The sequence below is a fragment of the Opisthocomus hoazin genome, chromosome 19, assembly GCF_030867145.1.
Source record: "Opisthocomus hoazin isolate bOpiHoa1 chromosome 19, bOpiHoa1.hap1, whole genome shotgun sequence".
NCBI lineage: Eukaryota > Metazoa > Chordata > Aves > Opisthocomiformes > Opisthocomidae > Opisthocomus > Opisthocomus hoazin.
The window spans coordinates 15153746-15170951 of NC_134432.1; the positions used below are offsets into that span (position 1 = coordinate 15153746).

General features: G+C 60.9%; 1 protein-coding gene across 5 annotated transcripts in view; it reads right to left on the minus strand.

The window, feature by feature from the left end:
• Positions 1 to 5149: 5149 nt before the first annotated feature.
• The window catches only part of GPSM1 (G protein signaling modulator 1), an 83622-nt gene continuing 71565 nt past the window's right edge, over positions 5150 to 17206 (minus strand). For all 5 annotated transcript variants that reach the window (XM_075439382.1, XM_075439380.1, XM_075439381.1 and 2 more), the window contains 3 exons: positions 11303 to 11462; positions 7735 to 7943; positions 5150 to 7326 (listed from right to left, as the gene is read on the minus strand). In XM_075439382.1, coding sequence (XP_075295497.1) covers positions 7138 to 7326; positions 7735 to 7943; positions 11303 to 11462 — 558 coding nt within the window. In that variant the 3' untranslated portion in view covers positions 5150 to 7137. The remainder of the gene's footprint in view (positions 7327 to 7734; positions 7944 to 11302; positions 11463 to 17206) is intronic.

The window sequence follows — 17206 nt, forward strand, 5'->3', positions numbered from 1 at the left end:
GGTGTTGTGTAGTTTTGCCTTTGACCAAGCTGATGTTTTTAGAGATGGAGCGCAGATATTTTTCCTGGTAGTTGTTGTGCTGACTTCTAGGTGAGTCTCAGCGCTCCAGCCACGTCAGCTCTGCTGAGATGGGAGCCCGTAGTGCTCTGTCCGTGCGCTGTGGCCTGGGGAGGTGCAGCGGTAGCTGGAGGCTGTGGCGATGTCTCCCGGCCTGGCGCAGGGGCTGCACGGCAGCAGCCGGTTGTGGAGCCGCTGGAGGTGCATCCCATGGCAGGGCAGCGGCACGCGTGAGGCAGCTGATGCCGCCTGAGAAGATGGGCCCCGACCAGAGCCCGAACGGCTCTGCAGGAGGCTCGGATCGCCGGCTCTCGCTGCGGTCGCTTGCCTACCGCTTTCTTCTTCCCCTTGCCACCTTCCAGAGTTTCGGTTCTGTGCCCCTCGCCGCGGGGCTGAAAGTCTGCTGTCTTTGTGGGCTACGGCGAGAGCCGCCCTGTGCGACCGTCAGCCCCCGCGCTCGGGGATCCCGCTCAGGGCAATGGATCGGCGAGCGGCTCCAGCGCTGGGGCTACGGAACCTCCTGGCTGGCGAGGGGGAGGAGGGGCGCGAAGGCAAAATTCGTGTTTGTGAAGCATGGTGGAGAGAAGTAGAGCACCTGGACCGTTGTCTTGACAGATATTGAGGTGCTTATAACGCTACTGATGCGTGTAAAGATCAGTTAGAAGAAAAAATAAGAATTGCATAAATGAAAAATGTAGGTGTTTACCAGCGTAGAACCTTCAGGTAGTGATGAGTCAGGCAGCGAGGGGATCAGACTGCTCTTCGTTAGGGCCTGCTTCCTCTGCCCACGTGAAAGTTTAACTCCTGTCAGGGTCCGTTGGTTGGAAGTACAGGGAAGCATTTGCTTTCTTCTGGTTTTAAACTCTCAATCAAAGAGTGATTCAGGTTGGAAGAGACCTCAGGAGGTTTCTAGTCTGACCCCCTTGTTCACAGGCAGTCCAGTCAGATAGGGATGCTCAGGGTCTTGTCTTGAACATATCTGAGGATGGAGATCCCACAACCTCTTAGCACCCCTGGTCTGATATTTGACCAATCCCCCAGCGAGAAAACCAAACGAAACCCAAACCTTAGCACCTAGCTGAAATTCCCTCTGTTTCCACTTGCCGCCATTCCCTTCTGTCCAAACACTGCACGTCTGAGGAGAGGCGTCTGGCTGTTCTCTACGCTCTCCTTAGCGAGCTGTAGAAAGTGGTAAAATCCCTCAGCCTCTGCGTTTCCGGGCTGAACAAACCCCGTTCTTTCAGCCACGTCCAGGGGCTCATGGTCCTTTATCAGCCAGGCATTTGGTGAGGGCATTGCGTGTCTTAATGAGTATTAATGAGTTTAGTTCCTTCGTCTGAAGCTTTCATACTAATTTTATACACGTTGTGTTACGAGCATGGATCAGAGCGACGGGAAAGCAGTCGCGTTTTCCTCTTGGTACCTAAGTTCAGGGTGGTGAAGGGTCACCCGCCAGCCGGCGTGTGCGTGTTCACATCCCGGCGACGTACAGCGCTCTGCGAGGCAGCGGGACGCGCGAGTGATCCGCGAGTTGACAGTGAAAAAACGGGGGTCTTGGCTCCAGGCACGCTGCTGCCTGCTCACCCGGTGTGAGCCGCGGGCACCTACTGGCACTCTGCGGGGAGAACGCCCGGTTTCTTACGCTTTACCTGAAAATCAGCATTCTGCTTCCACTGCGCTAGTGCCTTCGGTGGGGTGGGACAGAGCAGCTGCTGCCGCATCTGCGTTGCTGTGGAGATGGTTCATTTACAACCCAGCTTTACTGTTTTCCGTGCCTTTCTTACCTGTTACTGTGCCCCAGCTATAGAAGGGCGGGGTGAGTTTTTGCTGCGTTAGAGTAAAAACTGTAGCAAAATGCATTGGTGCTGGTAGTTGCTGGATTTTAGTGTTTCCTCAGCCCAGCGTGCTCTGGCCCAGGGTGCTCTGGAGGCAGGGCAGCGTGCTGGGCCCTGCAGCTGGCGGGTGGGGGCTGGCGTGGGATTGCTGCTTCTCCGAAGGGTCGGGCCAGCATCGCGGGCGCAACGGGAGGCAGCGGCTCGCGGGGAGCGGGCAGACCTTCGGGGCGTGGGTGCGGGGAGCTCGCTGCCCAGCGCTGCCTGGGCAGGGTCTGCAGAGGGCAGGGTGGGCGCGGAGTGCAGCCCCTGGGGACTCGTCGGCACCAATTGTCGAGGCTGCAGTGAGCAGCAGTGCAGAAATCCCCACTGCTCAGGACGAAACATCCGGGGGCTGTCAGCTGGAAGGGGACCGGGGTGCAGTCGTGTGAGGGAATTTGTGTATGATACCAAAGGTTTCACTGCTAACAGATTGCAGGAAAAAAGGTATTTTGTGCTCCCTTTTGAAGGGTTTTATTTCTGAAAAATGTTGTGCCACAGGGAAGCGTGTCTGTTCTTGAAGGCAGACACAGGTGAGCACGCTTTGTCTCAGAGGAGCCCGGCAGACCTTGCTTTAGCCAGAGACGAGGGAGCGGGAAGGAGCGAAGCAGCCTTGCTCCCGAGCTGGCGAGGTGTCGAGATGGGACAGCAGTGACCTGGAGGCCTGGTGCAGCAGAGGAGAGCGACGGGACGTGCGGCTGGGCACGGTGAGTCTTTGTGGCACAGTGGCGATTTCAAGGGGGAGCAAAGCGGCATTCGCGGGACGGTCAGCAGACATAAAGCCCTTTGCAATTCCTTGGAGCATCTTACTGTGGCTGTGAAGGGCTGGATCCGGTCCCTGAATCCTGTCCTGTAAGAGCTTTTCTCCAAAATGGCAAATACTTTGCCTCTTGTTTTCTGCCTCTTTGAGCAAATCCTACTTTTCTCGTGTAGCCAAATTCCAGAGTTACTCCAGCCGGTGCGGGCTGCTGCGGGCTCGCCTCTGCCCGCTGCGGGGGGTTGCTGTGTTCTGGCCCGTGCTCGGCAGGAGGGCAGCAGTGTTTGGTACAGGGGGTCGAGGGCTCCCTGGGGAGCGAGCGATGACGGGACTGGCTGAGGGGGGGCCTGGGCACAGAGGGCTTTGCTGGAGCTCCCTGACACAACCCCCTGCTGCTTTTGGCTGCCGGTGTGCGCTGGGCAGGACTGTGCCTCCCGCTGCCCTGCACTTGGCTGTGCTGCCGAGGGCTCAGCTGTACCCAGGAGCCGCTCGGGAGCCTTTCACAGTGGCGATGGGGCAGGTACCTTCCTTTTCCCGTAGCGACAGTGCAGGCAGGGAGGAGGGGTGCTGGGGGCTGCAGAACGAATTGCCGCTGATTTGTGCTGCTTGCACAGGGCCTAACGTAGGTGGGTTCTGGGCCTCCAGGTCCTGCTGTCACACAGGCAGAGAGGGCCGGTGAGGCTTAGCCAGCCCTCTGCTCCGAGCCCTGCACGGGTGTCTGTGTGGTGTCCCTGGGCTGGGGTACTCTGTGCAGGGAGGGCCCTGCCTTGCTGCGAAGCCGTGCAGGAGTTAACGTAGCCCCAGCTGTGTGCTGGCCTGGTGGGGTCCGAGGAGGTTGCTACGGAGAGCTGCCAAAAGCTCCAGACAAATTTACAGCGCCTGGGTGCTGCAGGCCGGCGTGGCCCTTCCCGCCAGCTGAGAGCCTTTCCAGCCCGAGGAAGAGCAGAGCTGGCTGGAGCAGCAACAGCACGAGGCTCTGGGGAGCGGTGAGCCGAGTGCGGAGACTCAGCCCCATGGCAGGTGAGCGATGCAGATGTCCCCAGAGGCCCGACATCAGCCCTGTCGCATAAGTGCCTCTCCGGGCGTGCATGCAGCTGAGGAGGAGAGCAGAAGCTGGTGTTTCTGCTGTTTTTTTCAGAGGTCCTTTTCACCTCCAGCCCTGCACCAGGGACAGCACCCTGCGCTGCGGTAACTCGCACGTCACAGCTGCTGCAGCAGCGCTCCGCAGCCCAAAGCACTGCCCTGGCCCCGACAGTCCCGTGGGTATCCGGCGGGCGTCAGCGTCGGCGCGCGCTTCCCTCCGTGGGACCAAGCTCTGCCGGCCCGGGGCGGCTTGGCAGTGTGGGAGAGGCAAGGGCGGGTGTGGGACACTGGCACGCTGCTCCCTGCTGCTGTGGGGTACGGCAGAGCCGCAACCAGCGCAGGCTGCGAGCTGCTCTGGCGATTCAGCGCCTGCTCACGGGGGCTCTCGTTCTGTTTCGTAGGTGCTCTGAGAGACATCATTTACTGGAGAGCGTGTGCTCTGCGCCCCAGCTGCTAAGGACAGAGAGAGACGGCAGGTGAGACCCCGTCATTCACTCACAGAGAATTCACCTGTTCCTGGGAATCCGCGCTGCTGTCCCTTGCGTTCCTGGGGACATGGTTCTGTCCCCGAGTCACACACAGAGACGTCCAGCACAGAGCTTGCTGTGTCCAGGCACCGAGAGATGTGAGAGTGCCTGATGAGAACAAGCTGGTGGCTCTTCATTAATCTTTGATCAGGACTGGCGATGGCCAGCACAAGTGAGCCAGGCGTGGGAAGACCAGCTGTGACTTGGCTTTATCCTCACAGGGCTCAGGATCCAAAATCCACTCGGCCCCACTTTTCAGCAACGTCTAATGGCCCGCTGACGCCTGCTGCGCTGGCCCGAGCGAGCGCTGCTGTGTGAGTCTCTTCACGCTGGTGCCTGGGCTTTGCCCAGCACTCGCTGCCTTTTTCCACTGGCAGCTGCTGCCGGGGAAACGACACAGCTTTTGGGCTCGGCCCTGAGAATGCACCGAGACAGGGCTGAGCCGGAGCCCCCAGGCAGGGCCTGAGAGGAGAGGCTGGGCCACAGCCCCAGAGGAGAGCTCAGGGTGGGAAAAGCCGCTCTTTTCTTGGCCTGGCAGCGCTGCCCTGTCGTCCTGGCAGCTTCTGGGCTTGGGCCATCGCTCCGGGCAGAGAACGCTCCAGGCTTTGTGTTGGATGGACGCTGGGCGGTTGGGGCAGGCAGAGCAGGGGACGGTGGCTGCCGCCTAAGCGCCCCTGAATGTGAAGGGCTGTGCGGGTGGGTGCAGATGCCCTTTTCTCAACACTTACACGTCGTGGTGTCCGCCACAAGAGACCACCACCCACCCCAGCCTCGTTCCAAAGGGCCAGCGTCAGCTCTGCTGTCGGCAAAGCAGGCAGGCTGGCCAAGAAATAATGGAAATGAATTGTAGTCACTGAAGCTTAGACACAAATATTTATTAAGCACAACCCCTCCCTTCCCCTTGAGCTGTATTCATTTCTAATATATTAATTCTTTTGGCAGATTATTTTTAGAAAAAAAAGTACCTGTGGGTTGGAAATTCCCCATTAAAAGGACATTAGCAAATGCACATGTAAAAAATAAATAAGCTCATACATTCAAGTATATGGCAAATAATTAACACCTCTGAAAGCTTAACGGTCAGATTCCAGTTCACCACGTGGCTGAGAGCTGCACGGGCCTGAGCCTGCAGCTGGTCTAAGTCATCTTCCTCTTCAATGTTTCCCTCCTCTTTACAGATGGAAGCTAGGTCTGTCCGTAGGTGGCTGGGCAGGTCCTCCTGTCCCTTCTCAGAGCACTGGCCAGCCCCAGAAGGTGGCCACGCTGTGGCCCGGCAGTCCAGGCAGCAGCGTGGCAGTTGAGTGCTCCCGGCAGCAGGTAAAATGCAGCCACCCCTCCCCCTGGCCAGCGCAGGCAGGGTAGATGCCCCATGAGCAGCATCACGGGTCTACAAATCTCACTGCTGGTTGGAAATGTTTCCATCAGTCTGATGCATGTCACATAGAAAGTGCGGATTTGTTCTCCGTGGGAACATGCCTGCTTTGGCAGAACGCATCACTGGAGCTTCTGAAGGCCGGGATAGCCTGTCTGGCCAAGCAGAGAAACGGTCCTCCGCCTCCGGAAGGCAGAGCGGGCCCCCTCCTCTCTGGGCTTGCTTTTCCAGCCTGTCCGAAAGGGGAAGGACTGAGAGTGAATGCAGACTCTTGCACTTGGTGGGGGGTGGAACTGGCGTCCCAGCCAGCGCCCCAGTCTGGAGCTCTCACGAGGCTCCGCTTCCCGGCGACGGCTCGGGCAGGACAGGAGAGCCTTCCCCAGAGCAGCCGGGGCCTGCAGGGACGGGGAGCAGCTCCGCACTGCTCTGGGGAGAAACAAGGGGAGGGAACGGCTGTTATCCCGACTGCTGCTGGGCGCAGAAGGGAGGAGAGGATGGTTCTGCTTGCTCTCCTGACAAGCTGTGGCCAGAAGACTTTGCTGGCTCCTCAAAGCGGGTTGTTGCTGAACGCAGGCTTCTGCCTTGGGCACGTTCACCTGCGCGCGGGACAAGCCTGTGAGACTCGTGGCTCGGCAGCACCAGCAGCTGTGAGTTGCCCAAGTTTGCCTTGCACTGGATGGGTGGGCAGGGAGGCTCCTTCCTCCCCTCGCAGGCGCCGGCCCAGCCCGGGTGTTGCCCTGGGCTTTGCTGCTCGGCTGTTCTCCGGAGGCAACCAGATCCCGCTGCAGCTCGGGGTGGGCAGGGCTCTGCCGGGGGGCACCGTGCCCAGGGCTGCAGCAGGGGGGGGTCCCGGGGCTCGCTGCAGGGTCCTCAGCACACCTGAAAGAAACCTGAGGGTGTGTGGGACCATGGCTGCAGCTGGGGCGGCGGCAAGGTTTCGAAGGGACGGGCTCATTTCCTCCTGTAGAAAGAACAAAGCCGAGCAAGATGTTCCAGGGAATGATCCAGAGACACTTCGGTCACCTCGTGATGCAGGCAAGGCAGGAGGACTTCAGAATGGAAAAGGTGCTCTTCCCTCCCCACGTTAAATTAAGAGAGTTGTGGAAATAAAAGATGTCAAGGCTGGAGTTCGCGACCCGCTCTGGGCTCCTCCTTTGGCTGACAGCACGAGTTCCTGGATTTGTAGGCGATAAGCAAAGGGGCTGGCAAAGCCTTCCCTCGTCCTGCACCCGGTGCTGCAGGGGCCGTGTGTCCTAAAAAACCCCCTTGTTTAAAATCCGTCCCCTGTCTGGCGTGCTGTTGGGTAGCACTGCCTCTGCGGCTCCCCGCGTCCCTGGGCCGGCTCCGGGGAGAAGTCCGTGACAGCGCAGCAGCGCGCGGGTTTGAAACCACCTACACTTTTTTTTTTTCTTTCTTTTTAAAAAACAAAATGAAACCAAAATAACCCCCCCCAGGGCCAAACCCCAGTTCTTAGCTGGAACCAGGCCTGTGCTGCTCCTCCGCTGCCTCCTCCTGGGCTGAGGCCAAGTCTACCCGCTGCTCGTCCATGCGCTTGGCCTGGACGCGCTGGATGAGGCTGAAGAAGTCTTCATCCGGCATGGTGGGGCCGCGGGGGATGGAGTCTGGTGGTGCGCAGCGCTGGTCGTCTATCCTGGAGGACTGCGCGGGGAGGAGAGCAGGCGTCGGGACGCGGCACTGCTGTGCTCGCGCTCCCCGTCCGGGGGCCAGGACGGCGGGACCAGCAGTGCCGCTCTGGGAGGAGCAGTGCCCCGGCCCCGGGGGCCGCAGGCACCGGGCGGGAGGGGGGGTCTCCAGCCACCCTCCTGCTTGGGGAGCGGTGACAAAGCGCAGCCCCCAGTATGGGGTGGAAAAGTGGCCCTGGAGCCACAGAGAAGCACCCGCCTGGGTGCCCAGGGCTGCGGGCGGGCAGCTGCGGGCCACAGCCCCTCCAGGCTGGGCCGGTGGGATCTGGGAACGATTCTTGCCTCTGGGGGAGAAAATAGTGTCCCCCCTGGTAGTGTCCCCCCCAGTAGTGTCCCCCCTCCTGCCCGGCAGCCCCGCCGGTACCTGGCACTTCATCAGCATGTTGAAGAACTCGTCGCCGGGCTCCTGGGCGTCCCCCTCCACACGCAGGTGCCCCAGGTTGTTGTGTGTTATCCGGAGGCCCGGCAGGTTGCCGACGTTGGCACGCTGGTCATCCAGCCGTCTGCTCTGGGAGCTGGCGATGAGATCGAAGAACTCCTCCGTCTGCGGAGACGCCATGAAGGAGGACTGGGCTGTGGGTGGGGAAGAGGAGCACGCGCCGGGGTCACAGCTCTGCCTGCTCGTGCCCGAGCAGCAGCTCTGCCCTGCAGAAAGCCCGAGCCCTGCTCATCACCAAACTGGGCTGCAGCCGAGCCTCACGCAGCCCCCCGAGGGACAGGGCTCCCGGGGCTGAGCCGCGTCGCATGCTGGCTTCACGTGCGGCCGTCGGCATCTCCTTCCACCCGGCGTGGGGGAGCGGGAACAATCCCAGGGCCGGCAACGCAAGTGAGCAAAAACCCACCAGAGCGACAAAACCCACCGCCCCGTCTCGCAACCGCGTGCTCCGCTTTCCAAAGGCCGGTGCCGTAGCGCAGCCCTCGGTACCCACCTCCCAAAAAGGCCTTGGGCTGCAGCCCGGGAGCTGCCCGGCACAAAGGGTGAGCAGGGACAGCGGCAAGGCGCCCGCCGGCGCAGCTCCCGGCCCAGCAGCCAGCACCTGCAGTGGGACCCCCTGCCCTGCCCTCCCCGTGGGCAGCAGAAAAGCTCTGGTTCCGCAGAACTGTGGTTTCCTTGTCCAGCCGGAGCGCAGCTGCCCTGAGGGCTGTGCACGCCGCCTCCCGCACGCTCCCGGGCCACCAGACTCAACCGAACGCATCCAATTCATGGACTGGGCGGTGGTAACAGTACGGCTCGCTCCAGAGCGCGCCTCCCGCAGCGAGCCTGCCGTGCACACGCAAACCCATCGGGCAGCGCAGGGGCGAAGCAGGTGCCTTGGCAGGGTGACGAGCAGAATCACAGAATGGTAGGGGTTGGAAGGGACCTCTGTGGGTCACCCAGTCCAACCCCCTGCCGAAGCAGGGTCACCCAGAGCAGGCTGTAGAGGACCTTGTCCAGGCAGGTCTTGAATATCTCCAGAGAAGGAGACTCCACAGCCTCCCTGGGCAGCCTGGGCCAGGGCTCCATCACCCTCAGAGGGAAGAAGTTCTTCCTCGTGTTCAGCTGGAGCTTCCTCTGCTTCAGTTTGTGCCCATTGCCCCTTGTCCTGTCGCTGGGCACTACTGAAAAGAGTCTGGCCCCGTCCTCCTGACACCCACCCTGCAGATATTTGTAAGCAGAACCTCACGTACACATCTCCCACTGCGGGACCACCCGGGAGGGGCTCCCTGCTATCTACAGCGCTTCGGCCAGCTCCTGGAGGACACCAAAGATGCCACCTCGGCCCAGAAGATCCAGTGCCCCGACATTCACCGCTGCCTGCGAGCAATCGCTGTTGTTTCCAGCACAACTTCCACTCGGCTTTGCACCTCGGGGCACAGGGCACGGCAGGCACCGGCAGCTGCAGGTGGGCACAGAGCTCCTGAGCGCTCCTCTGGCTCGGCAGCGGGCGCCGAGGGCTGGGTATAATTAGAGCAGGTAATCAGCAAAGCCCAGCCTGGCTAAGCCACTCACCTGGCAGCGCATCCTCCGCAGGCTCCTCAGAGCCCGGCCTTTTTGGGGCAACTGCCGAAGGGAGCCCTGCAGTCGCTGCGGCCGTCACGAGCCGCAGGACCTGCGTCACAGCACGCGAGAGGAAAACACTCGTGGGGTCTGGTTGTCATCACGCGGAGCGGAGCGAGCCTGGGCTCCGTCTGCCCGGGGAGGGCTGGCGCGAGCTGGCGGCAGGGGGTCCCAGCCCAGCCCCACAGGTAGTCCCTGCTCTGCAAACCCTCGGGGGGATCCCATGCAGACACCCCACACGCCCGGGGTGAAGCACTGGAGGAGCCGTCGGGCCCCACACGCCCGGAGCGCAGCCGTGCACAGGCAGTGCCCCCGCCTCGGCACACCTGCTCCGGGCTGGCACCACCGAGGGGCTCGGGACAAAGCGAGGATTCTCAAGCACGGCACAGGAGCAATGCCGGGACTGCGGCAAAGCGAGCTGGTCGGCCCCCAACCCTGGAAACGCCTCTTGGGCAGCGCTCCATGGCAAGAGCCTGTTGGCTCCTGGCAGCTGCTGGGCAGGGAATGCTCCCGAACAACAGGCACCGCGCTCGAGGCGGGGACAAGCAAGAGAAAACGGCAAGAAACTCGGCCTGATTGGTGTTACTGTCGCAGTGAGCACAGAGCACTTGAGGAGAGGGTGCCTCGAGCCTCCCGACACGACGTGGGACTCTGCAGGAACGCATAAAAATCTCAGCAGTGACACAAAGACGAGTCTCTTCCCCTTCGGCTCACAATGAAACCTTGAAAATAACACGTCCAAGAGGCTCAGAGACAAATGAGAGCTGAACAGAACGTGTACATTCTTTATAAAGCTTCGTATTTTAGACTTGGTCTCCTAAATTACACATCTGTTACAGCCAAACACAGGTTTGTATCAGAAATGTGTGTCTCGAAAAAGTGATGCTCATTTCCACCTTATTTTTAGAAGCAAAACCCCGCTCACCTCGCGGCCAACCTGCCCTCCTGCTGCCGCCTGACCTTCTCCGCGCTGCTCTGGTCTCGCTGCCGCTTCAGCCCCTGCTCCTGGCACCTGCCTCTCCGAGCAGTCTTGCCACGCTCGGAGGGATGTCAGGGGTCTGCTCCTCTCACTCGGAAGCCGATAAACAAACCCATCCCTTCACACAAAGTGCTTGGAGCCCTTTGTGACGGTGCTTAAGCGTGCAAGTGTGACCTGCACGTTTTAGTGCTTCTCTCCAGCTTGGTTTAAACAAAGGCTCTCAACGCTGTGTCATAAAAAAAGACACAAAACCGAAGTGCAAACACAGCCCCGACCTGCCTTTCCTGTCCCGTCTATCTGTCAGACGGCTTCCTCGATTTATCCCTGTTCTTCCTACGGCTGAGCTAGCCGTCTGCCTGCCGCAGCCTCCGGCTGTTTATCCATCCTGCCGGCTTCTCCGTTCTTACACAGCACCTATCTCCACAGCGTCCAGGAACCGTACAAAATCCAGAAGTTTTTCCTCCATGGCAACGCCATGAGAAAAACTGGGACTACTTTAACCTGGCGGTGAACGCCTCCCGGCCCTTGGCATGCCCCCGCTCTCCAGGCTCGTGCAAGGCTCCCTCAGCAATGACCATCGACTGGGGTCTTCCTCACGGGGATGCTGGCAGAGGCAGAAGTCCTCGTGCCAACCTCACTGTTCAGGAGGCCAGAAAAGATCCGTACCGACCAAATACAAGTATATTCTGCATTTCTTTTGCTGGTTTACTCTCCAAGCCTTAGTTCACACTCTCCAACCTTTCCCTCAGCAACCGTTAACATAAGAATGATTCTTTCTTCCTTAAATAATGATGGAGATTGCTACATTCAGAGAGCCGAGGCCCAGATGCACAGTAAAGCCACAACAGCTGGCCCCCCTGTGGGAGCAGCATCGCTCCCCGAGTAACAGTGACTTATAAACGCGTCGGTGCTTACAGATCCGCTCTTCCAGGGCAGGCACCGGCGTGGCAGCTGCCGCTGCAGCCTCTGATGGGCATTCTTCCAACGGGCAGCGCTGATCATCCATCCGGTTGCTCTGGAACTTGCTCAACAAGTCAAAGAAGCATTCCTCATCCGAAGGGGTCCGGTTGATTTTCTGGAAAGACAGTGAAATACAAGAAGAGAGTCAGAACGCCCCGAAAAGCTCCCCGTGTCCGATGGCTCCGTCTGGCCTGGCCTCGGCAACGCGTCGTGCCCTCTCCTGGTGAGTTCCAAGGCTGGCTCCTGGCTGTGCCCGTGGCTTGCCAAGCTCCACAGCCTGGAGCCTGCCAGTGGTCACTGCTACGTGGTCCCTCTGTCCTCCTGGCCCTGAAATAACCTCACCATTTTTCCCTTGCACCCTTCAGCATGGACAGTCTAACACTGTCCTCTTAGAGGAGGCCACAGGCAGAGCATCACAAAGGTCCCCCTGCCCGCAGGGACCCCTGAGCAGGGTGCAGAGCTGCTCTGCGACTTGTGCTCCGTCAGACAGGACGTCTGTGGGGAGCTGTGGCCCCTCCAACAGGTCACTCGCCCCATGGCCAACCCCAGAGGCTCTGGACACTTCTGCAGCCCACACCAGAGCCGGGCTCCTAGCAGCGAGCAGGCGAGCCTCGCACCGAGCAGCCTCCGTTGCTGCACAGCGTCTGGAGCGCTCAGAACAAACCGGAGGCTGAAAGGGAAAGAGGGGAGGAAAGGGGACAGCATTCCCCCCGGCACAGCCCCGCAGGGAAGAGGAGCTTTGGGCTGGCGAAGGCGTGGGCTCGCAGAGGGACCGCGGTCGGGAGCACGAAGGACGAGGGGGAACCGTGCGACGCCCCGGCTGCGGCGGTGTTGTGTGCCCAGCTGCGGCCGAGCTCCAGCGCGCCAGCACTCCGCCGTCCTTTTTAACCAGCCAAAGTCAGCCTGCGGGCCACTGCCCCTTGCCCCCCCAGTGCTCCCTTTCGGTGCTCCTGTGTCCTCCGCACACCGCTCCTAACAGTCACCGAGCTGCAAACGCCACAAAACTACAGTTTTTCAGGAAAACGGTTCTTGTGTGAGAGCCCTACAGAAGCACCTTGAGCAGACAGTGATGCACTGAAGCCGCGCTGCGGGAGGGTTCGGGTTCAAGGCAGCCTTTCGGCAGCGCTTTCTTGTGTCTGGCTCCAGCGCCGAGAGGGGCTGCGTGCCCCGTGCCGGGAGAGCGAGCCCAGAGTCGTGCTCTGGAGCGGCCGGTGCCGGAGGAACAGCAGACCTTCCCGAGGAGCCACTCAGAATGGGATTTAAAATCAGACAGCGATAAGAGGGGCATCTGCCAGGCTCAGGAAAGGTCCCCGCGTGCTGAGCTGGTCCCACCAGATGCTGGAAAAAATACCATAACAGAAACCAACCCAAAACTCCTACTGGGTCTGCCTGCGCTGAGCTATTTTCCAGCACGGGGCTGGGGAAGGCCAGCCTGGGAAGGGGCACTGGGTGCCTCCTGGGGAGCAGGACACCCCGCCAGGGCGATGCAGAGAGCACAGGGAGAGCCGGCCCGGAGCGCCAGGCCTTTCAGTGGAGAAGGGGATCTCCTTGGCTGTTCGAGAAGCAAAGCCCCTCTCCTCGCTCCAGCGGTGCCTGGGAGCCCTCCCTCGGCTGCCACGTGCGGTGCCGGACCCAGCAGAGAGCTCGTCACCAGGACAGAGGCACACGAAGCCCTTCAAGGGAGGTCTGGGCTGCGGAGAGATTTGTGCTGACAGGGTTAAAGCCGCAAGTTGGATGCAGTAAATGAAGGGAAACAATTTTCCCCGATGCTAAGCGAAGCAGATGAGATGCACTCAGCTTCTATTTAGGGCAGCGTCAAAATTAGCAGCGGGCCAGAGAGGAACATTAGCAATGTGGGAGCTGATCAGGGAGGGGAAAAACCCCTCTCACCTCTTTCCATGTGCCGATCGCTAACGAAACGGCGGCTCAGATGGACCCTCCGAGCCATCAACAGTTGCACCTTGGAAATCAAAGCTTGCTTGGGCTCGAAGCGAGGAAGAACTACGCCATCTCTCACAGCTCTGCTATGTTGGCTTGCGTGACCCAAATTTCAGGCTAGAGGAGGAAGCCGGCTCATTCACACCAAACCTCCCTCTAAGCTTCCCCGCAAACGCGCAGAGTAAATCAGAGCAGTCGCACATCCATGGGAGAAGCTCTGCCTTGCAGGGAGCTGCTGGGCTGGTCAGAGCCCCCAGCTCGGGGCTCACCCCCCGGCACGGAGCAGATTCCCCCGGCACGCGTCCTGCCAGGGACCCTGCGATTCCCCATGTCAGGATCTCTGCTCAAAATGTGCCCGGGAGAGGAAAGGATGCTCCGAATCGGTCGGAAGAGCAGCCGGTGCGTGTGAAGTGTGGGACGGGGCTGGCTGCGTGCCTGGGTGCCTCCCGGTACAGTGGCACCCGGAGGGGCAGGGGGCCAGTGCCCGCGGGCCAGCGTTCGGGCTGGCAGGTGCTGTGCCAGCCCGGGACACAGGGTACTGCAGGGCCCGTGGCAGGACATGCTGACGCCAGGCTCCCTCCAGCGCACCCCAGGTCTGCACCTCCCTAATTAAAATGCCCCAAGATGACAAGGCACGGAGTGCTCGGCTCCCTCCCCTCCCAGTCTGCTCCTCGCCCCGAGGAAGGAGCTGTGAGGGCAGATGGATGCACAATCACACTCTGGGGCCCACCATCTGCCACCGAGCTGTGCTTGCCCAGGGCTTGGCACATCCAGGATGGTCAGGCGAGAGCCAGGGCATCCCCTAACGGGCTGAGCGACAGTCCTGTGACAGCACAGACACACAACAACCGGTCACCGCGGGCCCAAGACCCAGATCCCTAAAAGGTTCCTGGGCAGCAGCTCTGGTTTCCAGCCCCAAGACCACTTCTCACCCCACGGCTGGTGTCCCTGCCTGACCTCATCCCCCGTCCTCTGCCTCCAGCACCACAACTGCCCAAATTCTGCCAATGGTTATTTTCCTCCGGTCAGCCAGCCTCCATCACGGGCAAAGAGGCAAAGCAACCCCATTTGCACTGGGCAGAGGGACCCAGGGCTTTCGCTGGCACCCACAGCCCGGGGGCTGCCAGCGCTGCAGAGCTCACCGGGGCAGCCCTGGCTTCAAACACACTCGCCCTCGGCATGGAGACACACACGCCTCTCCCCACGCGGGGACCAGGACAAGCGCGGAGCCTCGGCTCCTGCTCTGCGACCTCGGCCAGGACAGGGGTGGGCAGCGTCCCAGGCAGGCGGAGGTCCCGCAGTACGTGGGGATGAGAGCTTTGCTCCTGTTTTCTGTGAGCGGTATTTCCACCCGGACACTGCCAGCTCATCGAGAGCTGAGCAACCTGGCTAAGGACAGCCCGGGAGCAGGACTCGCTCACCTGACACAGGCCTCCCGCGCTGGAAGGCACCCCAGCTTTTCCATGCATGTATTTGCGGGTGGATGAGCAGGCTGTTTAACCTGCCAGGTTGGATCCAGGACGTGCAAAAGGCAGCTGAGGTGTTGGAAAGGCAGTGGAGAGCAGCTGCAGGCAGTGACGGGGAGCCTGCTGCCATTCTCCACAGCGATGCCGCCCCGGGGAGCCCCTCTGCTCGGCCGGGACAGATGGCTCTTCAGGAGGGCTTGGGGGAGCCCAGTGCTGGGGCTGCCCAAGCCCCTGCCTCTCCCAGGCTGCCACGCAGAGCACAAGCGCACCCGATCTCCTCGCCAATAAACTCTCCTGCCGAGTAAAAGCTTTCACAGCCTCTGAACGAGAAGGTCCTGGGCTGCCCAGCTCTGCCCCCCGGCCACAGACCAGCATCTCATGGGGAAATCCCTCCGGTCGGCTGCTCCGGATGCGCAGGTGAGGCCAAGGCTGAAGTGATCCCAGACAAAGCAAAACAAAGTCAGAACAGATTCCTGTGCCTAAACCCCCTTGGCCATTTTCACTCAGATTCAGGAAAGCCATTAAAAAAATGTAGAAAGCCTAATTACAGGAGCTAAAACACTTTCCACTTCCCAGCACCCAAAGCCACAGCCTGCAGATGACCCGCAGGGTTTCTGCCCTTGGACGCTGCTGCCCATGGGGGTCTGCAGAGAAGAGCCTTGCTCTGACACGTTCCCGAGCCCTACTCGGGGATTGGCAGAGGACACGTTCATTATTTCCGTGCTAGTTTCACACGGTGTTCCCACGCCTGAGGTCCCCAAGGGTCCTCGTGCCCGGATCCCCCCCCCACATTCCAGGCCAGGAGCAGAAAGTCCTTGGTCAGAGGACAGCAATGCCACCGGCACCGTGGCTTGGGCTTTCTGCTCCATGGTGCCTCTCCCGGGCAGCACCCTGTCCCCAGTCTCCCTTCAGCACCCAAGCAGCCCACACCCACCGACGGCCCCAGCTGCGCTCCCCTGCCGTGCGCCGGCCGTTAGAAATGCCCTCAACTGAGCGGCTCCGGCAACGGCGACTTCTCCCACAGCTTCCTGCTGCCCCCACCGGGTTTCAAGTCGGCTCGGCCAGAGCTGGAGGGGTCCCCAGGACGCAGCCAGGGCGGGATGCAGCTCTCTCCGCATTCTCTGCTGAGCCCCACCAAAAGCCTGTCCGATCACAGCCGCGCGGCCACGCACTCCCAGGTCGCTCCGGGACAGGGCTCCGGAGGCCCCCAAGGACCACGGCAGATGATTTCTGTGCCGGCAGAGCCACGGCACATTCCCCAGCGATTCCTGCCGCTGCCACGTGCCAAAAGCACCCGCTGTACCTTGCATGGGTGAAACGTCCCCTTCGAAGGGAGTGTTGCCCAGCAGATCAAACTGCTGACCCCTCGTGAGCTACCCAAAGGGCCAAACCTTGCTCCTCCATCAGATCAGCTTCTCTTTTCTCAGCTGGTGTCCCCACAGGCTGCTGGCCTGCCTTTGATCCCCCTCCTCTCCTCCAAGCTCCACTTCTTGCAGACCTGCCCTGAAGCAGCAAGGACTCCTCAAGCTCGAGGACTGCTCACTGCTCAGCCCTCCGAGGGGGACAGGGCGGCCCTACACGCGGGCAGGACCCGCTGCCCGGCAATGGATGGACCCCGGTGAGTCTGGCATAGTGGCCCCAGCACCAAGGCTGCTGCTCGAAGGCTCTGGTGTGTGGGGTAGGTCGGGGACGAGGTGAGGACAGCAGCAGCTTCAGGGATAACGTGGCAGTTTTCACCACTGCTCCCACAGCAGCCCCTCAGAGAGCACTGCCTTAGCATTTAAACATGTCCACCAACGGTTCCTCCTGCTCACCTTGTTTCAGTGAGGAGACAACCTGGAGGTGAAGTGACTTGACCATGTCCTCCAGTGACGCAGTGGCAGAGCTGGCACAGGTCCCAGTGCTCTGACCCCAGGGCTGAGCTCTCCGCTGCGGACAGTTCTTGGAAAAATTGTGCCCCTTGTTCTAGCAGGCAGTTATCTGCCCAGGGCCTGGCAGATATTCACCCCAACACGTTTACACCCGCGTGCCATGCCTTGTATGTCTCTCCCTCTATAAACCAGATGCATCGCAACTGCTTACCTACCCTTTCTTCAAGGCACTCAACCCCAAAATCACCAGGCAGGAGCGGGGCTGGGGTGGTGCTGGTGACTGCCAGTGCTGGGAGCACTTCATCCTGGGCTGCCCCGCTGCCCGCCAGTGCCCTGCACGCAGCTTTGCTTTACCCCCGCATCGCCCCAGCTCCTGGCCCTGGAGGAACCCACGGCGGGGGCAGCACCACTGGCGTGGCCACAGCCCCAACCCCCCCACCTTGCCGGGGTGCAGCGGGCACTGAACTGCCCCACCTCACCGCTTCACCCGGCAAAAGGCACCGGAGGGGAGGCTTGGAAAGGGCCTCCCAGCAGGCGAGGGGGAGCTGGAGGAGACGAGTGGAAGGAAACCCCTGGCCAAAAGC